Below are 25048 nucleotides of genomic sequence, written 5' to 3' on the forward strand. Positions count from 1 at the left end.
TTTTATTTAATAGTATATGTCTTGATTTAGTTAGACTATCTCTAAATAAGTACAGCATTCATTCATATGGTACAGATGATAAAAGAACTTGAATTGGGAAAGTTGTGAGAAAAACGAGCTGCACTGTATAAAGATCTTTTAAGGACTGGCAGAGCAGGCTATTTATGACAAAATCCCAGACTTTATTCCCAATCAACACCCAAAGAGCCTTATATTTGCAACACTTTGAAAATATTTTTTTATTTTGATTATTTAAAAAAACCTCTTCCCTCTCAAGCTTTATTTTTTTTCAATTCAGTGATTTCTTATTGTTTGGTTTGAGATTTTTCCAAATACCAATACTTAATTCTAACCATGTATTTCTTCTAATGAATCCAACTCTTTATACAAGAGCCAATGAATGAGAGTGGAGGGAAGCATTAGATCTATTTCCAAATGGCATTCTCTAACTGAATCCAATCTAGTTTGAGTCTTTTAACATGTCACGCAAAAATTCTTAGGACTGATCAGAAAATAGAATACTAACAGAAATTACTATATTCTCAATTGTTTATATGAGTCTTCTTATTTTCAATTCAAAAAATAATTCCAGGAAATTTCTAATAAAAAGGAAGAATGAAAAATCACTAAAACAAGACATGATAACCAGCCAAAGTAGTCTTAGGGGGAAGAAAGGCATGAAATTTTATCAATAAACATTTTAAGAGCCAAAAGGGCTTGAAGCCCTGTAGTTAGATATGTCTAGGTCCAGATCTTTCTCCCTCTATTAGCTGTATGACATTGGGTAATTTGCTTAATCTTTCAAAAATTTAGTTTCTTCATCTGTAATTGTTTATTATGAAGATCAAATAAGGTGATGTATGAAAAATGGCAACACAGTGACTAGGATATAGTACATGCTCAATACCACTAGCAAGTAACAGAACAGCCCCCATCCTCTTGATGACTGACACTTATACCACATGGCTGTTTAGAGGGATCTTTGCCACAAAATTAAACAAAATTAACATGAGAAAATTTTTAAAAATGAGAAACATATTTCCTTACAATGTACGATACTTTCTTGTGTTAGCAATTTTTGGATTCCCGAGAGGATTGGTATACACAAGACTGAACCTGTCTAGTAGAGAGGTTTAATGAGATGGCATTTGAAAAGAGAAATTTGATTTGTGGTATATACAAATCAATGCTGGAAAACTGGCCTTCTTACTACAAATTCTGTGAATGTCAGGAGTTTCTGTGAAGCATGTGTAAATTTAATAGGCAAGAAACCCCATGTACTTTGAGGAAACGCTTAAATAACTACCAATGAGCGAGCTATCAGTGGTCAACCAATTCACATGGCAGATAAATCCTCTCTTCTTTATTTTCTCTAGTACTTTGAAAAGGAAAATATTTTCTTACTTCTCTTCCTTAAGGTTCTCATAGAAAATTACAACTTTTCCTAACCCATTGAGATATAGTTGATTTTTGGTGATTAAAACTTCTTCATGTATCATCACATGTGATAAAAAGATATTTGATCCATAATTTCCTAAATTATATTGAAAAAGTGAAATCATATAATTTCCAAATCTAATTGGCTTAATTTGTATTTATAAAAGTCTTATTCATTTACTTGATTTAAAGGTGACTGCATATGTACCATTCATATTGTTAAAGAAGGCTTCATCATAAAGAGGCAGTTTAGGATGTTGGCTCAGAACCTTGACTCTAGAGCCAGAATTCCCAAGATCAAATCTCACATTAGTTACAAACTAGGTGATAACTTTAGATATGTTGCTGAAACTTTCTTTGCCTTTTTTTTTCTGTAGAAGAAGGGATAATAGTATATATATTGTATGGTTATTAAGAGTCTTAAATGACTTAACATGTAAATCACTTAAAACAGTGCCTGATACATATCAAGTGCTGTGTTAGCTATTATTACTATTGTTTGGTTCTCAGAAAAGGATTGTCTATTTTCATTTGCTTATTCCAAGGCAAGAATATTCACTGTCAGGCTTCAGGGTAACCTATCAACGCCTTTGTAATTAAAATTCTGAATATGCTCATGTAAAATTCTAAATATGCTCATGTGTTTTTTTTAACAGCTTTATTGAAGTATAACTTGCAGAAAACAAACTTAACATACTTACAATTTAAAATTGTATATGATATAATTTACACATATAAAATAATCACTATAAACAAGATCATGAATATATCTATCACCCCAAAAGATTCCTCAATACCTTTGTAATTGCTCCAGTTGTCACAAAGATTTTACCTTTTGATTTTTTTCTAAATTTTTAAACATTTTACATTTAAGTTAATGATCCATTTTGACTTCATTTTTGCATATGGTACAATTTATAAATCAATCTCACATATGTACATATAAATATTCAATTGTTCCAGGATCATTTGTTGAAAGACTATCCTTTCTCCATTGAATTGCCTTTGTATCTTTGTGAAAAATCAATTGACCATTTATGTTTAGCTCTATTTTTGAAATATTTATTCTATTTCATTGATCTATTTGTTGACCTTGGCACCAATGTCATACTCTCTTAATTTCTGTAGCTTTATTATAAGTCTTGATATCATGAGGTGTAAGTTCTCCAACTTTATTCATCTTTCTCAAAATTGTTTTGACTATTCTAGGTTCTTTGCATTTCCAAGTGAATTTTAGAATCAGCTTATGAATTTCTATCAAAAAAATAATAGGAGTTTCACTGGGGTTACATTAACTGTATAGATAAATTTGGGGGAGAATTGATATCTTAACAATATTGAGTCTTCTGATCCATAAACACAGCATTATTAATTTAGCTATTTAATTTCTCTCGGCAATATTTTATATTTTTTGCATATAGTTCTTTCATATCTTTTGTTAGATATATTCCTAAGCTTTTCATGTTTTTGTTACTATTGTAAATGGTATTTTTTAAATTTCAATTTCTGATTGTTCAGTAATAGTACGTAGAACATAATTGATGTTTGTATATTGATATTGTATCCTATAACCTTGTTAAATTCTCTTATTAGTTCTAGGATCTTTTTGTAGATTCGGTAGCATTTTCTACATAGATGATCATAAAGTCTGTGAATAAAGATAATTTTGCTTCTTAATTTCCAAGTGGCATTATCTTTAATTCCTTTTTCTTGCTTTATTGCTCTGGTTAAAACTCTAGTACAATGTTGAATAGAAATGGCAAAAGTGTATATCCTTGCCTTGTTCCTGATCTTAGGAGAGAAGCATTCAGTCTTTTACCATTAAGTATCATTTTAACTGTAGATTAGTTGTAGATATTCTTTATTAAGTTGAGAAAGTTCCTATTTTATCTTTAGGTTTCTGAGAGTTTTTATCTGTTGGATTTTCACAAATGCTTTTCAGCACCGACTAGGATAATGGTTTATATGGTTTATAAATAAATATGTAAATATTTATTTACATATATGTAAATATGGTGGATACCATTGGATTTTTTTCAAATATTAAACTAACTTTGCATTTCTAGAATAAAGCTCACATGATCATGATGTAGTATTTTATATGTTATTGATTTGACTGAATTTTATTCAGAATCTTTTTATGTACATTCATAAGAGATATCAGTCTGTAGTTTTTTTTGTATTATCTCTGGTTCTGATAGCTGGGTAATGCTTGCCCAAAGAAAAAGGATGAAAAATGTTCTTTCTTTTTCAACTTTCTAGAAAACTTTGCATAAAATTAGTATTCTTTACTCCTTAAATGTTTGGTGGAATTCACCTATAAGCCAACTCGCCCTGAAATTTTCTTTGTGGGGAGGTTTTATCTAATAGTTCAACTTATTTAGTAGATAGAAAATTATTCATAAAATTCTCTTTATGTTCTTTTACTATTAGCAGAATTACTAATGTCTGTACTGATGTCTGCCTCTTATTCCTGATATTGATAATTTGTTTCTTCTCTCATTTTTTCCTAATCAGTCTGGCTAGAAGAGGTTCATCAATTTTATTAATCTCAAAAGAAACCCACCTAGCTTTTTATTTCATTGAACTTTTTTCTATAGTTTTTTTTTATTTTCTAATTCATTGATTTCTGTTCTGATCTTTATTATTATTATTATTATTATTTTCTTTCTCTTACTTACTTTTGGTTTAATTGCTCTTCTTTTTCTAGTTTCATAGGTGAAAACTAAGATGTTATTTTGGTGGGATCCACAAATTTCAATATTTTATTTCCATTTCTATTCAGTTAAAAATACTTTTGTATTTCCCTTTTCATTTCTTCTTTGACTCATGAGTTTTAAATAAAAGTGTTATTTAGTTTCCATATATTTGCAGGTTTTCTGGATACATTTCTATTATCTATCTCTAAACTAAGTTCATTATAGTCAAAGAAATACTTGTATGATATGAATTCTGTTACATTTAACAATTGCTTGTAGCTCAGAAGAGAATCAGTTGTGGTAGAAATTTTGTGTGCACTTAAAAATAATGTATATTTTGCTGTGGGATGGCATGATTGATTGATTTTTATTGTGTATATTTAAGATGTACAACATGATGTTTTGATATATGTGGTGAAGTGATTACTACCATCAAGAAAATTTACATATTCATTATCTCACATAGTTACCTTTTTTAGTTTTGAGCGGGGTAAGAAAACCTAAAATCTACTCTCTTAATAAATTTACAGTATACAATATAATTAACTATAGTCAACATGCACATTAGATCTCTAGATTTATTACCTCTTCCATAACTGCAACTTTGTACTCTTTGATCCACATCTTCCCATTTCCCCTGCTCCCCAACCTGATAATGACCTTTGTATTCTCTATGTATTCATTTTTTTATTTTTATTTTTTAGATTCTGCATATAAGTGAGATCATGTAATATTTTCCTTCCCATAGCTGGCTTATTTCATTTAGTGCACCATCCTCTAAGTTCATCCATGTTGTCACAAATGGCATGATCTTCTTTTTTCTTTTTTGTAGGGCTAACTATTACAGCCCTAAAATATTATTCTGTGTGTGTGTGTGTGTGCATGCGCTATATTACACATGCATGCGCTATATTATAATTTCTTTTTCTATTCATCTAATGAATACTTCAGTTGTTTCCATATCTTGGCTATGATGAATGATGCTGCAATAAACATGGGAAGGCAGATATATTTATAAGATGGTGATTTCATTCCTTGGTTATATACCCAGAAGAGATTGCCATTTCTTTAGAAATCTATCTACTGTTTCCCACAGTGGCTGTACCAATCTACATTCCCACCAACAGTGTACAAAGGTTCCCCTTTCTTCACACCCTCACCAACACTTGTTATCCCTTGTCTTTTTGATAAAAGCCCTGGATGAAGTGTTTTAAATGTCAGTTAGGTCAAGTTGGTGTATAGTGTCATTCAAGTCCTTTTATATTCTTACTGATTTTCTAGGCTATCAATTATTGAGAAAAGGTATTAGAATCTCTGCTCAAAATTGTCTGTTTTTCTTGTCTCCTCACAGTTGTTATCAGTTTTTGTTTCATGTATTTGTAAGCTCTGTTTTAGACCACAAATATTTAACAATGGTATGTCCTCTTGATTAATTGGTACCTTTATCATTAAGAAATTCCCTTCTTTATATCTTATAAGATTCTTTGCTCTGAAATCTACTTTAATATTAATATAGCCATTTCAACTCTCTTTTGATTAGTATTAGCTTAATATGTATTTTTCTATCCCTTTATTTTTAACTTATTATGTCTTTATATTTAAAGTGAGTTTCTTATAGACAACATATACTTTAGTGTTGCTTTTTTTTAACCCAAGCTGACAAATACTGTCTTTTAATTGGGGGTTTTAGTACATTTACATTTAACAAGATTATTGATGCAGTTGTTTAAATCTTTTATCTTGCTGTTCTTCTATCTGTTATATCTGTTTTTTATTCCCTTTTTCTTTCTTTTTCTGGATTGAGTATTTGTATGATTCTATTTCATTTCCTTTTTTGGCCTACTAGTTATAGTTTTTTATTATATTTTTAAAGGGCTATGGTATACATTTTATCTTACCATAGTTTACCTTTAAATGATATTATACTACATCACATAGAATAGAAACTATATATAGTTCCATTTCTCACTTCCTGGCTTTTGTGATATTGTTGTCATACAGTTTAATTCTACATATGTTATAAATTCTACAAAATATTATTATTATCTTAATTTAGAAAGACTCATACCATCTAAAGAGATTTAAATAATATGAAAAAATTTCACATTAACCCACATAGTAAACATTCTTCATTCTTTTGTGCATGTACAGGTTTCTATCTGATATCACTTTCCTTTTGGTTGCAGGACTTCCCTAACATTTCTTGGATTATAGGTCTGCTGGTGGTGAATATTTTCAGCTTTTGATATAGAAAAACTCTTTAGTTTTGTCTTTCTTTTTTAATGATATTTCTCTGTGTATAGAATTCTGGGTTATTTTCTTCAATACCTTAAAGATGTTACTCCACTGTCTTCTAACTTGCATTGTTTCTGAGAAGAGGTCTGCTATCCCCTTTCCTCTTGCTCTTCTGTATATAATGTATCTTTTTCCTCTGGATGCTTTCAAGATATTCTCTTATCACTGGTTTTAGTCAATTTGGTTATGATGTCCAATGTATAGTTTTCTTCATGTTTCTTGTGCTTGAGGTTTGTCACAGTTCATGGATCTGTGAGTCTATAGTTTTTATCAAACTTGGAAATGTTTACCATTATTTCTTCAAAAGTTGTTTGTCCTTCCTCCATTTTTTAAGGGATTCTAATTGCATACTTATTAGTCTGCTTGAAGATATCTCACAGTTCACTAATGTTGTGTCTACTTAATATGCTCAATATTTTTTCTAGCTTCTTGAACATATGGAATGCAGGTATAACAACTATAAATGTTCAAATCTACCAATTTTATAGTCTGTGTCAGTTTTGGATCTGTTTATATTGATATTTTTCTCATCATCATCAGAAGTAGGAAAAAGAATTTTCCTATTTCTTTGCAGGTTTGGTAGCTTTTGATTGGATGCCAAACACTGTAAATTTTATCTTGTTGGATGCTGGGCATTTTTACTCCTATAAATATTCTTGAGCTTCATCCTGGGATGCATTTAAATTACTTTGAAATAGCTTTATCCTTTCAGGCTTTGCTTTTAAGCTTTTTGGGGAAGACCCGAGCAGCATTTAGTCTAATTTTGCCCCATTACTAAGGCAAATCCCTTCTTAGTACTCTATCACATGCCCTGTGAGTAATGAAGGTTTCTACTACAACTTATGGGAAAGGGAAGTGAGCTCCATGGACTATTCCTTCTAAACCTTTTAGGTGGTTTCTTCTGCAGAAGACTTGAGAGGATTCCTCTGTATATCTCTGGAGCTTCCTTTCTGTGTAGCCTTCTCCTCTCTGGTCTTTGCCTTGTAACAATGTTAGCCACCTTGGCATCCCCAGACTCCATGCAAAGACTGGCAGTCTCCTTGAGTTAAAGAGATAGGTCTGGGAGTCTGGGGAGGCCTTATTAGACAATAAAGGTTAAAGGTCATCTTGGTGTTTTTACAAAGGTAAAATATTCTTATAGAAACATAACCACACTCAAAGCCACTTTATGAAAAGGCAAAATTAATATAGAAACAGTAACTCTAAGCCAAATGCCAGTAATGAAACAAAATTTATTAAATAGAAGCATGTACTCATTTATTCAGCAAATATTTATCAAACACATACTATGTGCAAGTTATGTCCCAGGCCCTGCAGATATAGCAGCGAAAGTTCCTATGCAAAAGCAGCGATGAGATAGGAGTGGAGACATATGATGAACAAATAAACAGACCACTTAGAGGCTTCTAATTCTCTACAAAGGCAGCCTCCCACATTTATAAAGTACTCATCTTCCCATCAAAGCAACTTGTACTCTTCACCCAACCAACAGAGATCAGAAGCAGAGAAAGATTTCCCATTGAATGATATACAACCTGTGCTCACTGTATTGTTGGCATTAATTCACCCTCAACTTTTCCATCCCATTCTTGACAGCAATTTTCAACCTTTTTCAGCACAGAGGACCTTATTTTCTACTTTCATCATTCCAAACAGCCTATATATTCAGCAGCCAATCTAAAGAAAAATGGAGACTTCAAAAAATAAAACCCCAAAAAGCATGCCAGCTAAATAGCTTCACAACAAACAGGTCATTTTAAGAAAAGACATCCAATTATGTAGACTCTGATTACTGGTAATAACTTTGAAGTCTTAAGAAATTTAACAACTTCAGCTCAAAACAATTAAACAGAACTGTTGAGGATAAAATCACCCCCTAAACTCAATATAGCTACAGATGCAAAAAGAATGAGAAGGCTTACTGATTCATTGTCCCTTCTGTTCCCAGTCCCCCAATGCCAAACACATCAGATAGCAAATATTAAAGCTTTGTTAAAACCAGAATTCATAAGAGGAAACCATTTTTCAGTAACAAAGTTTTTACATTTGATTTTTCAATTTTGAATTTTGAACTTTCCAAGGACACAGAACTGACAAATATAAACATATAAGAAAAGCTTTCCATTCTGCATGTGTATGTATGTATTTCATTTATATAAGTCAAACACGAAAGTTAGGCCTTCAACTAATAGACACTGACCTCAAGGTCATTTGGGAAGTATAATCTTTTCATTGATAAATTATTTCCCTTAAAGATATGAAGGCTTTCTGGACAAGTGTGCATTCTATATTATAAAAAAACAACTTCTAGTCATATATATTTCCTTCCTAGCAACAACTTGAACCTGCACTCAATCTGGAAAATCCTTAGAAGAAATCACTAACCTCACTGTGAGCACTGCATTAAAACTCTGAGAGGAAACTTGCCAATTCTCAGCAATATAATTATATCAGAGAAAGCTCCAAGCAGGAACAATGGGGGATTGGTGTATACATAGACAATGTTACTCATATCATGTAAGGAAAAGTAAACAATATACTTTATTTCATTGCATTATCTGTAGAGCATACATATGCTTCCATATGCTCTTAGCATATTAAGCTACCTGTTAGCAAAATATTCATGGGGTATTGTATGATTAATGAATATCATTGGTAAAGGAATGATTGAAAGAATTAATGGCTTAGGTTGGTAAGGTTAAGCAAAAATCTCAATGTAATTTTTTAAAAAGACAAAGAAATATACTAAAATGCATTTTAGTAAGGCAAATAAATCTCTGTGTTATGACAAATGGAGTTTCAATTAGTGGATAGCTACCCCTTTAGTTAGTAAAACCACTTGTAAGATGAACATATTTTCTAAGACCTAAAAGAATTATTTTTGTCTAAAAAAGAAAAAAAAAAGAGAAAGATCATAATGTTTTAAAAAACATCACTCACAGATTCCTTTCCCATCTTCTTTTGTAGCCGTGTTTGCCACTGGACAGCTTGCATGACAATAGCTTCCCACCTTCTTTCAAGATTTACAATGATCAGCTGCATGGGCTGGTGGTCTGCATTCAGATTGCAGGTGTCCCTGTCATCCAGAAGATGCTGGCATAATCGCAGAATTGAGGCCACTCCTCGACGTCGCTGCTTGATTTCACGACAGAGGGACTGCAACAGAGAGATTGATCTATCAGTGTTTATTAGGCAGAGTTCTGTAAGACATGAAACACCCTCTTCTACCACAATTTCAAATTGTAGTGATACACTCAGCTAAGAACAAAAGGACAAGAGAAAGGGCTCTGAGGTCTCCTTTAGATTGGAGGCCTCCTATTGATAGCAAATTAATGCTACATAATTTAGTTGCATCCTATTCCTCTATCCTTTTTTGTTGAAGTAGCCCTCTGAAACGTAGGATCCCCCCCTTGATACCTAGGTCAAGGGTCCCCCCTTGATACCTAGGTAATTAACAATATCTAACCTAATGAAATAAATCATTTAGGTCATATGAATGTCAAACAGAGTGACATGCTTTGATACTAGGTCAAATAAAACACAAAAGATAGAAAAATCCTCCAATAGGAAATGGAATTTTTCCAAATTTACTCGAAGATTTTTTGAAAGCAAAACGTTCAGTTTTCTACTGACTGAGAATAAGTTAAATAAGATTTCAAAGAACCTTGATACATAAAATCTATCATCTGAAAAAAAAAAAAGATTAGCAATATTTCTCTTCCGAAGCTTGATTAACAAAACAATAATGTTCTGAAAACAAAAATTAAGATACTGGATTATTACTGCACTATTTGGTGGTTGTTGTATTTCTTTTAATAGACATTCACACTATTTAGAAGGATATGCATACATCAAAATAGCATTTTGCCCCCAGAAGCATTTGTATTGCTGCAGTGACCCTAAACTGAATGATTCAAGCAAAATAGTGGATACACATGTCTAAAAATATTATATCCTTTCTTTGCCTACGGATAGTGTGTAAGTGATATTCTAATTCAAAGCCTTCAGGAGAAATGATGATTATATCCGCAAACATCACTGAATTACTAATCTTCTTCTATTGCCACAATTGGACTATTCTAACAGTTAACAGATTGCTTATTAATCAACAAGGGTAAATAAGACAATGCAATTTCATTTAGTGTGAGAGTTTTAATGCCTAAAAGTATTTGTGCTTAAAATGTTAATCTAGATAAGGCTTCATTAGAAGAAGTCTTAAAATGATTAAGTGCGGTTCATTGAAATGTGCAGGGAGTGGGAGTATTAGATCAGCAGGTGGACATTTCATACAGATGTTCCACTTATTGATATAATGCATGCTATAGCCATTTAAATGACCCTAACTCAGTAATAGCTGGAATTCTATTATTTCTATAATGAGAGAACCCTGTACCTTTAATATTTCTGAATTTTAAATAAGGTGAATGACAAATTCCCAAACCTCTATTTATGGCAAAATATGACTAGGAATTTTATTATTCAATTTACACCAGTGCAGCAGTTTCAGTTATGTTTCCTGAACTTATCCTTATTTATTTTCCTAACGTTCATTACTATTTTCCTATATAACTCCTGATATCACCTCTAGGTCTGACAAATTTCTTTACTTATGCTATTTATTAGTTCAATGTTGTATTAGAAGAGACCCCTAGATATTCAAAGGTAAAATCTGAGGGTCTCTGCCCCACGTTCCCTCTGTCTGCCCCCCTCTTTCAATTTGCTTTTTCTAGAACTGTGATCTCCAACCCCGGGGGGGGGGTGGCGGGGGCAGCAGCACAGACTGCTACTGGTCTGTGGCCTGTTAGGAACTGAGCTATATAGCAGGGGTGAACAGCAGGTGATCAAGCAAAGCTTCATCTGTATTTACATCTCTCCCGATCATTCACGTCACCACATAAGCTCTGTTTCCTGTCAGATCAGCAGTTGTATTAGATTCTCATAGGAGAACGAACCCTACTGTGAATTGCACATGCAAGGGATCTAGGTCACACTCCTTATGAGAATCTAATGCCTGATGATCTGAGGTGGACTTCAGGTGATGGTGCTAGCACTGGAGAGCGACTGTAAATACAGATTATCATTAGCAGAGAGGTTTGACTGCACAATAAATGTAATGTGCTTGAATCATCCCCAAACCATCCCTCATCCCTTCCATGGAAAATTTGTTTTCCATGAAACTGGTCCCTGGTGCCAAAAAGGTTGGGTACTGCTGTTCTAAGACAACTGTTGGGCAGTTCAAATTTTGAAGCACACTTAATACCTGCCAATTTTTGGTCCAATGTTAAACACTTCAAGATAATATTATGGGCAACTGAAATTGGTCCAAATGAATCCCATGAATATGAATATTGAGGATTTTGGTTTTCTGTTTCTATTTTGCTGTTAATTGTTAAAAGCAAAAGGTTGGGGCTGGGTGTGGTGGCTCACACCTGTAATCCCAGCACTCTAGGAAGGTGAGGGGAGAGGATGGCTTGAGCTCAGGAGTTCAAGACTAGCCTGAGCAAAAGTGATATTTGTCTCTACTAAAAACAGAAAAATTAGCTGGGCACAGTGGCATGTGCCTATAGTCTCAGCTACTCAGGAGGCAGGAGGATCACTTGAGTCCAGGAGTTTGAGGTTGCACTGAGCTATGACAATGCCACTGCACTCTACCCAGTGTGACAGAGCAAGACTCTGTCTCAAAAAAATAAAATAAAATAAAATAAAAAAGTAAAGGGGTTGAAAAAATCAAGAGATATTTCTATACTGTAGAACCAGATTTTGAAAAACTCTTTTTGAAGTTAACTAGAATAATAACTGCATTTCTCAAGCAAACAAAAAGTCCCAAAGTTCTCAGCTGAAAGAAAATTTGCAATGGATTACACTAAAGGTGTGTGCAGAGTAACATTTGCAAAGCACTCCAGATGGACTTCATTCACCTCAAGGCATCTCAAAGTTCTGAAATAGGACATTTGAGAGATTGCTAGGGGAAATTTTCATAAAGATCATTGGCCATAAATTTTTGTAGGTATCTAGAATATATCCAGTATTTAAGTAACTAGGTGATCCCCATTCCTCATCTTAATATGAATCAGTCAAGATGTATACTGTGGTTTAAAAACTGAGAAAGTAGTTACTATTGATATTCAATATCTGATTTTTGGATCTTACAATTTTACATTTTTTTTTTACTTTAAATAACCAAAGAGTTTAGTCTACATTCTGAATTAATAATTTATCCTATATGTATACTTGGGAAATAATGCTACTCTTAACAAGGAGGGGAAAATTGGAAATTTTACATGGCCAATATATTTTTCAGTACTTTTTTATACCTAAGGAGATATAATTGATAAAATCACATTCTTCTATATAAATGGATTTCCATGACAACCATTAAAATATACATATTTATTTATAATCACAAACACATACTAAATAAAATCAGTGGATTTGACAGCAATGTTTCTTGGATTCAGTAGTTTACATTATTTCCATAATAAACTATGCATTGAGAAATGTTAAATATAACTACATAGGAACAAATGATTATTATAACTATTTTTGGCTTATATTTCAGAAAAAAATGTACATTTCAAAAAGAAATCCAATCTAAGCAATCTAAGTAAGGCACAGAAATAAGACAAACTAATGCCTACCTCCCTGACCTCCTCAAATGTGTACTGCACCCTCCATATGCTAGGAACTGTTTTAGGACTAGAGGCTTCCAAAAGGAACAAGTTATTGCTCCTTCCTTCAAGGAGCTGAAAGTCTACTGGAAGTGAACAGTACAAATGAGTACATACCACATATAAGGCAGAGAGGGAAGTGCTAACAGAAGTGTGTGCAAGTTGCTTTTGGAGGAATGGATGAAATCATGAAGAAAATGGTGTGAACCAGATGGCCTAAGATGGGTGATAATGGTTATAAGGGTAGAAGATCAAGAGGCATGTTAATGTGGAAAATAAGCAAATAGCTTTGGGCAGTGGGAATGCCGAAGTGTATTGGGGAGAAAGAAAGTGAAGCAGCTGAAAAAGGGGGCAGGAAACAGACAAGTTTAGAATGCTTTCCATTATTGCCAACTTTGAAACATTTTCCTTAATATCTATTGAGATCAGTTGGTTCCTTGCATAGACATACTGCCACAAGAGGGGAATGGATTTCAAATGCTTTTATATTTAGTTATCTTTATCATTTGGTAATCATTAAGCAATTTCTTCCTACAAAGCTACCTGTGTTAGTATGGAGGTTATTATCTTAGCATCACCTCAGAACCCAATTGTTTGGTGTGCTACTTTTACATTTCTAATGACCTATTTTATTTATTTTAAGTTTCTATACAGTTTCCTCATGTTATCAAAAAGGCAGATTTGCTATAAAAATGAGAAATAGAGAAAAATGAGAAAATTTATGTAGTATTTTCCTTTACAATGATCACATTTCCAATCCTCTAAACCCATTTTTTAAAATCACATCACAAGAGTTTTCAAAAGGCTGAAGGTTTTGTTTTACATTTGTAAACCATCAATCTGACTTTCAATTCACCAATGGCAATGCACAGAGGTGTTTTTTGGTTTATATTTTTCTTTCATCTCTTGACTTCCTCTGTCAACTTTTTCAACCATTTAAACCACTCACATTACCAAGCCAAATGTACATGCAACATCATTCATCACATTGGCTTCAGTTTAACACCACTGAAGGGAAGACTTTTCAAGTCTGGTACTTTATTCATTATATACTAAATATGCAAACATATTACATAGAAAGATTACATTTATTTGTATACACACATACTTGACATTAAACAAGTGTCATCTACTTCACAAAAGGATGTAAATAAGCTTACAATAAAAGAACTACAATTAGACCAAGAACTGTTACAACAAATACATTTTAAGAACACAATAGAGAAAAGATAGGTAAGGAGAAAAAAAGATTAAAAAAAAACCCTAAGTGTATGTTAAAAACAGAAAGAAACAAATCTAGCTGAGATACTCCAAAGCAATTTGTCTCCAATACTTATTACATCATTTTATTCAGCAGTTAATTTAACATCATTACGTAGGTCAATATAACAAAGTAGTGGGTTTTTAGGTGATATATTACATTAAAAAATACCTAGGAAGCATTCTATTTATAAAGGCAAACATGACCACTTTCTAGACTGATAAATTGCTTAACAATATCTATCGAGTATGCCTTCTATGTAGCAAGCACAACAAAAAGAGAGCAATCTGCATATATGGTATGTATCCCCCTTCAATCTAGTAGGAGTAAAGAAACATCCAAAGAGAGAAGGGAGAAGTAAATAAATCAGGCAAGTTCTTGAGTTCTAGTTTAAACAATCTCAAGAAGTCAGCTCAATCTCCTTGTTGGGAGTTTCCTATCCTTGTTTTTCTTTTTTTCATTTTCTGTATTTTACCATTAAATTTCATGATGTGGGCAGTTATTTTCTCTTTTTCCAATACCTGTGATCAGATTTTCTACAGCAGAGGTCTTCAGCATATAATACTTAAGGCCAAGTATTAGTATCAACCAGAAACTTAGAACTGCAAATTCTCTGGTGCCACTACATATCTTCTGAATCAGGAACTCTGGAGTGAGGCCCAGTGAGCCATGGTTTAAAAAGTATTACAGGTGAGTCCAGTGAATTCTGAAGTTTGAAAACACTAGTCTACAGGAAATAAAGGAACTCAGTTTTCAGACAAGAGAATTAATCTAGTTGAGTTGATTTTTTTAAGAAGTATAAAAATAGACATCACAAGTTCTGATTCTGGTATCATACTGGTAGCCAAAAGCCTAAGGAACTGCAATCACTGGTGATTAATTACTTTCTTACTGTTATCAAATGACTAAAAAAACCCCAAATGAATCAATGAATACATCTTTTCGTCCTGTGGTATCTTTACATTATTAGTATTTTCTTAATCTCTAGACTTTTCAATGTAATTATTAAGAATGCTGATGTGTTTTTGTTGTTTGCATCTATAATAATATTTGGGGATGTTATTCCTTTTGTTATTTTTTATCAAATAAGTCATTTACTAATTAATGATGAAAACACATGGCACTGTGTTAAGTTAAATAGAAGCTCTGCTTTCTGAAAGCTCAAATAGTAAAACAAAACAATGATGATTGGTTGGAAAGTACAAGGTATCAGGTACAGATAATGTTAATACCTGCACCCATGGTCTAGTCAGAGTGTAGAGGAAGTGTGAAAAATGAGAGGCTGTACTGGTACCTCTATGCTTCTTCAGAAGATGCTGTTGACTGGTTGATTTGGGCTCATTATTTGGGGGACAAGGTTAGCAAAGGTCACATGAATGATATCTCTTATAGCAAAAACATTTATTGGGTATTCATTATGTGCCAAACATTATACTTTTCATTACAGGATTATTCATTGGTGGGTAAGAGGTATATAATAAAATCTATGTATTACCTATTCTTAAGAGCCTATGATCTGGCTGGAAAGAGAAGAAACTGATTCCTCAAAGTGAGAGAAATAAATATAAGGCAAAGGTATATGGTAAGACCTAACCCACAGGTTATTGTAGATTTTAAACAAGGAAAGGGAGTTGAATGTGCTTTGTGAATTGTGAGGACATGCCCCAAATGTAAGGTGTGACTGATATATGTGCTAAATTATGAGCTTGACTTGGGGAATGAGAAAGATTATCACTAGATGGAGTAGACAGATTAGAATTCATGAGACTAAAACTAGACTGTGAAAGTTGCTGAAGATGGGAAAGGTGGAGGGAAGAGAGGGCAGGCTTTACAACTTGGGGAATATACATATGAAAAGTACAAGAAACCACAATTTTTGTAACATTTTAAAGTGGGACAGAAGTTGAAGTGGGGTACAGTGATGATCACTATTCAATTATCTATCCATCCATCCATTCAAATGCGCTTATTGGGTGCTTCCTTTGTGCCATGCACTGCTCTCAGTGGTAGGAATAGAGCAGTGAGCAAGACACACAAGTTCAAGATACACAAGAATCTAAGTTCTGCTTTCACAGAACTTACATTCAAACTTATATGTGTGGGGGTGGTGAGATGCTGAAAATAAAATATGAATAAATATATAAGAAAATATCAGGTAGGGATAAGAGATTTAAAATAAAATAGGGCCAGGAATGGTGGCTCATGGCTGTAATCCCAGCACTTTGGGAGGCTCGAGTAGGAGGACTGCTTGAGGTCAGGAGTTTGAGGCCAGCCTGAACAACATAGTGAGACCCCCAAGTCTGCAAAAAATAAAAAATTAATGGTAGTGCATGCCTGTAGTCCCAGCTATAAGGGAGGCTGAGGCAGGAGGATCAATTGAGCCAAGGAATGTGAGGTTGCAGTGAGCTATGATGATGCCACTGCACTCTAGCTCAGGCAACAGAGTGAGACCCTGTCTCAAAATAAATAAATAAATATATAAATAGGTTGATATGACAGAAAGTGGCTGGAGATTGCTTTAGTTGGGGTCTTCAATAAAACTTCTCTGAGGAGGTGACATCACATGATAATAAGTTCAGATGTAAAACAAAATATAACCTAGTGTTCTGATGCTGCAATAGTTTAGACAAGATAATGTTTATAAAATCAAGGGTAATTTATGCCATTAAAGAGTTTATTTTATGATTAAGTATGGGTATTAATGATTAAATATTGGATACTTATCAATAAAGTAAATTAAATCAAAAATGTTCTTGGGAAAATAAATACATAAACTCTTCAATAACTATATTAAATTTTTAACTGTTATATCTGGAAAAATAGAAAAAAATGTCCTTGGTACAATTAAGTTGGGAAAAATAGTCTACAACAAATCATGCTGGGACAACTGGATATCCACATGCAAAACAATGAATTGGACCCCCATCTCATGCTATCCACAAAATGAACTCAAACTGGATCGCAGACCTAAATTTAAAAGCTAAAACTACAAAAATCTTAGAAGAAAATGTAAAGGTAAATATTCGTAGCCTAAGGTTAGACAATGGTTTCTTAGGCAAAACATAAAAGTACAAGCAAAGTTTGGACTTCATTAAAATTTAAAGCTTTTGTACTTCACATGATACCATCAAAAAAGTGAAAAGACAACCCACAGAATGGGAGGTGATATCCAGACAAGTAACTCAATTTTTTAAATAGGCAAAGTAGATTTTTCCATCTGTTTAAATCATCTGCAATTTCTTTTTTTAGTGTTTTGCAGTTCTCCTTGTATAAATCTTTTGTATCTTTCGTTAAGTATACTCCTAGATATTTAATTTTCTTTGGGGCTATAATAAAGGGTATTGTGTTTTTTATTTGAGTTTCTGCTTGATGGTTCTTGGCATATATGAATGCTTCTGATTTGTGTATATTGACTTTATACCCTGAGACTTTACCACATTAATTTATCAAATCTAGGAGTCTTGGATGAGTTCATGGGGTTTTCTAGGTATAATATCATATCATCGACAAAGAGTGAGAGTTTGATTTCATCTGCTCCCACTTGAATGCCCTTAATAATGCAATCTCCATCAAAATACCACCAGCATTCTTTACAGATCTAGAAAAAATAATTCTTCACTTTGTATGGAACCAGAAAAAACCTCATATAGTAAAAAGAACAAACTGGGAGGCATCAGTTTTCCTGACTTTAAGCTGTACTATAAAACAATAATAGTTAAATCAGCCTGGTACTGGCACAAGAACAGAAGCATCGATATCTTGAATAGATCTGAGATACCAGAGATGAAACCATCAGTATATGGTAACCTAATCTTTGATAAAGCAGACAAAAATATACAATGGGGAAAAGAATGCCTCTTCAATAAATGGTGCTGGGAAAACTGGTTAGCTACATGCAGAAGAGTGAATCAGGATCCCTACTTCTCACCTCTCACAAAAATTCACTCAAGATGGATAATAGACTTAAACCTAAGGCATAAAACCTTAAGAATCCTAGAAGAAGATGTTGAGAAAACCCTATCAGACATTGGTCTAGGCAAAGAATTTTTGAGGAAGACCCCCAGGGCAATCACCATAGCATCAAAAATAAACAAATGGGATATGATCAAATTAAAAAGTTTCTATACAGCCAAGAAAACTATCAGTAGAGCAAATAGACAACCCACAGAGTGGGAGAAAATATTTGCTCTCTACACCTCTGATAAAGGTCTAATAACAAGAATCTATCTAGAACTTCAAAGAATTAACAAGAAAAAATCAAACAACCCCATCAAGAAATGGGCAACGGAAATAAACAGAAACTTCTCCAAAGAAGACAGAATAATGGCCTACAAATATATTAAAAAATGCTCAATCTCTCTAATCATCAGAGAAATGCAAATCAAAATCACAATGAGATACCACCTAACCCCAGTGAGAATGGCCTATATCAATAAATCTCAAAACAACAAATGCTGGCGAGGATGTGGAGAGACAGGAACACTCTTACACTGCTGGTGGGACTGCAAATTAGTGCAACCTTTGTGGAAAAGAATTTGGAGTTACCTCAAACAGCTAGAAATAGAAATACCATTTGACCCAGCAATAGCATTGTTGGGCATCTACCCAAAAGAGCATAAGTCATTCTATTATAAAGACATCTGCACCTGAATGTTTATGGCAGCACAATTCACTATTGCATGGTCATGGAAACAACCCAAGTGTCCCATCAATTCATGAGTGGATAATTAAAATTTGGTATATGCTTACAATGGAATATTACTCAATTCTAAGAAACGACCGTGAGCTAGCACTGTTTATGCTATCCTGTATTAAGCTTAAGCCCGTTATCCAAAGTGAGGTGACACAAGATCTGGAAAATGGGCTCCACATCTACTCGCCATCAAATTGGTACTGACTGATTAAAACTATGGTGCTCAAATAGTGGTAATGTTCACCAAGAATTCGGGGTTGGGGGGGAGACCCACATCTTAGGGATGTGGTGAGCATTGTGGGGGGAAGGGCATACCTCTAACCCTTCTTAGGGAGAGGCAAAGATATACAATGTAACCAAAATGTCAAAAAAAAAAACACAAAACTTTTGTTGGATATAGGGCAGGTGGGAGGGGGAAGGAGGAGAAGGGTGTATACTTACATAATGGGTGCAGTACGCACCACCTGGGGGTTGGACACACTTGAAACTCTGGCAGGGGAGGTTGGGGGGAGAGGTTGTAGGGGCAATATATGTAACCCTAACAATATTTGTACCCCCATAATATGATGAAATAAAAGGAAAAAAAATAGGCAAATTATTTGATTAGATATTCCTCAAAGAAGACATAAAAATGGCCAAAAAGTACATGAAAAGAGGCTTAACATCATTAGCCATCAGGAAAAAGTAAGCTACAATTAGATACCACTTAACCCCCACTAGGATGGCTAAAATAGAAAAGAAATTATAAGTGTTGACAAGGATGTAGAAAATCTGGAACCTTCATACATTGCTCATGGTATTGCAAAATGGTGCAGTCACATTAGAAAACAGTAGGACATTTCCCCAAAAAGTTAAACCTAGAATTACCATATAATCCATATGGTTGTTTTTACTTTTAGGCTATTATAAATAATGCTGTCATGAATATTTATTTACAAGTTTTTGTGTGGTCATATGTTTTCAATTCTCATGGGTATATCCCTAGGAGGAAATTGCTCCTAGGTCAATACAAGGATTAATATACTCACAAATGCAAACTTAGAGATTTTTTTTAAAGTAATGGCTGTAAAATTTCCTGGGATACAGTCACTATTATAAACCTATAAATCTCTGTCAACAGATCAGACATTCTGCTATATGATAAAAATAATGCGGTACAATTTTTAATATAGCTGTCCTACTTCTGGAAATAGCATATAATATAAACAGAAATATATATATAAAAGACCATGAATCTGAAAGAAGAGTTGAATCAAATGTGGAATATGAATAATGTTAATTAAATCTAATTATCTCAGTGATGAGTTTCATGTATAATCATATACATCTTATGAAACTGTAATATAATATATTATTGGTGTCAGTACAAAAATGAGAAACCTGACATATAAGATGTACTTAATGTACTTTACCAAAGATCATTCTGAGTTGACTCTATGTATCTGAACCAATACAACATAAAAATGTTATGTTCTCTTCAAATGTTTCAAAATTCACTTGAATGCAAAATAATAACCAACAATTGTTGGGATTTATCAATTGCTATAACACTATTTTAAATTGTATTTTCTTAGTTATTTTCACTAATACTCAATATTAATGACCAACATTTTTTGTATATTTATGCATACCATGCATTTTTGGGGTAGTTTATATATATTGACTCATTTAATTCTCACAGCAACATTATGATACACACACACACACACACACATATTATTGTCATCTACCTGTTTTACAAATGAGAAAAGGAGACACTGAGAGGTTAAATACCTGAAGAAAGATAGCACAGCTAATAATCAGCAGAGGCAGGATTTTAACCCAAACTACTTGAATCTAAATCTGATTCACAAAACACCACTAATTCATTAATTGAACAAATATTTACTGAACACCTATTATAAATAGGCACTATTGTAAGTGCTTGAGATAAATCAGTGAACAAAACAAAAAAAAACTTTCTTTTCTCAAGGACCTCATATTCTAGTGGACAGTGGGTATGATCTCTTTTCTGAGAAAGATGTAAATTATGTAAATAATGAAGAAGAGATTGAACGAAAGTAGAAAACATTCATTAAGTGAATAATTATGAATGTTTCCAGCAAGGTATCAGCAGCTCTTTTGGTCCAGACAGTATCATTCTCCAGCCAATTATGTGCTTAACTATACCTAGTATATAAACTTTGCAAATAAGAATTTATATCCTAGGACTATAAAGAAGTAATTCTTCAAAGCAGCAAAAAAAATTATAATATCTCTAATGAAATATGAATGACTTGCATATTTTAAAGAAAATAGGGACAACTGATATCTGGGTATTTTAAATGATTCCAAACTTAAAAGATAACATCAGCCAATATAAAGACTCAGCTCAGTTGCAAACCCTAGGACTTAATCTATATTGAAGCTAAATATTCTATAAGCATGCAGTGAAGTGCAAAAAATAGCAATTGAAAAATGACATGATTAAATGGCATGACATGCAATCATTTGCTCTCAATTATATCAATGTATCTTCTTCATTTCTAGGAGTCAGGCAGAAATATTGTTTTTTAAATGCCTCTATTAAATTGGTCACCAATAATAAAATAGATGAGAGTCCTAATAAGCTCATTTACATAACATACATCATACACTACAAAACTATTCCATCCAAACAGTTTTGCTCATAGATTTGTCTCCTGGTTGTCATGAATCTTTGCTACATTAGCAGATTTTAAAACATAATACTGCCTTCAGGACCATTTGTAGAAAAACATTTATAAAATTTTTCTAGTTAACCCTTGGCAGAATCCTTATTGCTAATTATGGAAAAGGTATTGATATAATATCGTGGCTGTCACATTTTATTATGGTGATGGTAGAAGCAGAATCTAGGTCTGACATTTTGGAAATATCATCTAATTGCAAGTCAGAAACAGAGAATGACAGTTTTAAGTAGATTATAACTTCTTTCAAAATAGCAACCTGGTTTATTTAATGTAAAAGTTAGATTTTAAAAATAGCATGAAAGCCCCCTGAATTGGTTCACCAAGCACATCTCTATTGGCTCCTTGAAAAGGATCTGGGTTGTGTGCCAAAATAGTTTTGAAATTATACATGACATTACAAGTCTAGATTCAAACCCTAAATTTTTTTCTTATAATCATTTAAAATAAAAATATTTTCATATAAAAAATGATCGCCCCTCTTCATTCATCTAGTCAGCAGATAAGTGAGGTCCAAAGACAGGGCAATCACCTTTGCCTCCATGGCCTTATCAGCCTGATCTCTAGTATACTCACCAATCAAGTTACATCACCAGGAATTTTAATTAATACTGTAAATTCCTGGAGGCCCTTGGATGAACAGTGTCATCAAGAGAAAAATTATTCTTTTACAAATATTCACATTTATGTTTTAATAGTTTATACTTTCTTCTGTTGGAAAAAGACATATACTAATATCACTGGAAGGGAGCATTTCTCTCTCTTAGCTTTTTATTTTAAGCTGTGGACCAAAATATAATAACTATTCTAAAAATGCAAACCCTTACTGAGTTACTCCATGAAAGCTGTTGTTATCCCTATGAGGCATTCTTTAATTTCTTTGTTACTTTCCCTATACTAGGTTAAGTACTTTTAAATATGTTTTGCTTTTAAGAATCAAGCTCAGTGTTCATGTGCTTAGTTCATATTCACATATAATTAGTAATATGTTATATATTTCCTTTTCTAAATTAAAAACACTATTAAAATTCCAGACATACAAAACAATATGAAGATTAAGTTACTCTAAAGAAAACTGTAATAGCTTACAGATTGCTTATATCATTACTAAAATGCTGGTACCTATTACAGAGTCTCCCTGGAATAAAGACTGCACTTTTGGCAATAATCTGTTAAAAACATGTCCATTATTGTTAAGATGCTAAACTAGTCTGCAATTATGGTAAGGTAACTTTTAGCAATAAGGGGAAAAGGGTGCTGGATGTAAATGCAACTTTGCCATTATACTACAAAATACTTTTTCTTAAAACCCCACAATCACTCTTTTCATAAGCAGATAAGCATTAATTGCCATTTATTTTTATATTATATTTTGAAAGCTATTTGGAACACTCACTGTGCTTTTTATCTTTTATTGATTCCATGGGAATTATTTCAAAGTAATTCTGGGGAATGGATGAAGGTGATTTTCTTCTCTAGATTATCTGTTGATCCTAGCTACCTGGAATCATCATTGCTTTAAGGCAGGTGTCCTCAAACTACGGCCTGCAGGCCACATACCGCCCACCTAGGACACTTATCCAGCCCACCAGGTGTTTTTGCTGCAGCTGCCTGTCCACTTTAGCAGCTGACTCGTCCCAGGCCTATGGCGCGCACTCTCCAATGGTCTGAGGGACAGTGAACTGGCCCCTGCTTAAAAAGTTTGAGGAGTCCTGCTTTAAGGGATCTTGGGTATTCACTAGCCAGGTCAAAAGATATTCATGACGGTCTTGAGGAAAAGAAAGAAAGAATTCTGTATGACAAAGTAAAACCTATGAAAGAAGAAGGAATTATCATAAAGGCCACAACAGGAGAATGAAATAGCATTAATAAAGAAAGCAAGACAACACAGGAGCCAGGATTACCCAAGAAGAATTCCTAGGGATAATGTGGAACACACAAGCAACCTGACTCATAGGAGAGGACAGATTATTAGACTAATTAATTTCATGACTTGTTCAACCCTGCTGCATCTTGCTCTGTCATCCATACAAAGATAGCTATTTTCCATCCCTTTTCTCTATCAAACCCCTATTTTTCCAGACATATATCTCTGGCTACCATATTCTTTATTTCCTATGAAGCTACTCCTAGAACTCATCGCAAAGCTCAGAGTGCTACTTGAAGTACAACAGCTAGAAACAGATATTTTAGGAAAGTATTCCTATCATTCCAGCATCCTACAGAAGGGAAATAAATGGATTCAAGAATTCTGGGAATGTAACAAGAATGCAGGAAGAGAGTCAGGTTATGGGAATAACTCCTCTAAAAGAGAAGGAAAATGATGCTAGGGAGAAAAAGTCAACATTAGAAAAGACCCTTCTGTTTATTCATTTATTCCTCCCTGACCTGGAAGAAGCAGAGGTATAGACAGCTTTATAAACTTCATATTCATGACTTTATTTTCATAGTATCTAAAATAAACAGGACATTTCCTGTAAGTTTGGACTACTGGGAATTTGCTTCTTAGCTCTTTCCTTTGCACTTGTGTTGGAAGCCCAGGGCAACTTGACTCCTTTTCAGCAGTTTTTAGTATTCCCCAGATGTAAGTAATACCAACCACACTGTCCAGGTCATTTAAAAGTTTAACTAATGTATTTATATAACAGCAAAACACTCTTCCACTATTATATTAGGTAGTAGAGAGATGTTGACTAAATAGTAGCAAACTGATAAATTGTTATAATGATAATTTAGCTCAAAGGGATATTTTAGAACCTTGTACAAAGGAATTATAAAAATAACTTAATTCTTTAAATATTCTGATAGCTAAAACAAAGTAGAGGTCCAGGAGAATTTTTCAAGAGCATTTTCCTGAATAAAGTTAGTTTTCCTTTTAGAGAAATATATTTTCTTTACTTCTGGAAAGAGAGACCACACCTCTCTTTTACCTGCTCCCCAAAACAAGACTGAACACATGGGAGGTAGTTCTCTCATTCATCTCCTGTAACATTTTGGCAGCAAGACAAAATATAAGTCATCTAATCTTGGGTTGAGGAAGAATCCACAACTTATTCTTCTACTAAGTATGATCTCAAGTAAATCACATAACTTCTATGTGCCCTAAATATCCTTTCTCTAAAATGCAACAATTCTTTAGCCTCCAAAATGTCTGGCATCAGATATTACATAAACTTAATCTGAGACAGGAAAAATATCCTATGGTGGTCTGAGATAGACTTTTGAAAAATAATTATAAAATACAACTTTGAACATCTCTCAAGAAAGTTATAATTTGGTTCTCATCT

The 25048-nt window shown here is 33.3% G+C and overlaps 1 protein-coding gene across 2 annotated transcripts in view; it reads right to left on the bottom strand.

The window, feature by feature from the left end:
* The window catches only part of AKAP6 (A-kinase anchoring protein 6), a 465422-nt gene that overhangs the window by 41472 nt on the left and 398902 nt on the right, over positions 1–25048 (bottom strand). For both annotated transcript variants that reach the window (XM_012773426.3, XM_012773424.3), the window contains one exon: positions 9372–9587. In XM_012773426.3, coding sequence (XP_012628880.1) covers positions 9372–9587 — 216 coding nt within the window. The remainder of the gene's footprint in view (positions 1–9371; positions 9588–25048) is intronic.

This window comes from Microcebus murinus, chromosome 6 (assembly GCF_040939455.1).
Source record: "Microcebus murinus isolate Inina chromosome 6, M.murinus_Inina_mat1.0, whole genome shotgun sequence".
NCBI classification, from domain to species: domain Eukaryota; kingdom Metazoa; phylum Chordata; class Mammalia; order Primates; family Cheirogaleidae; genus Microcebus; species Microcebus murinus.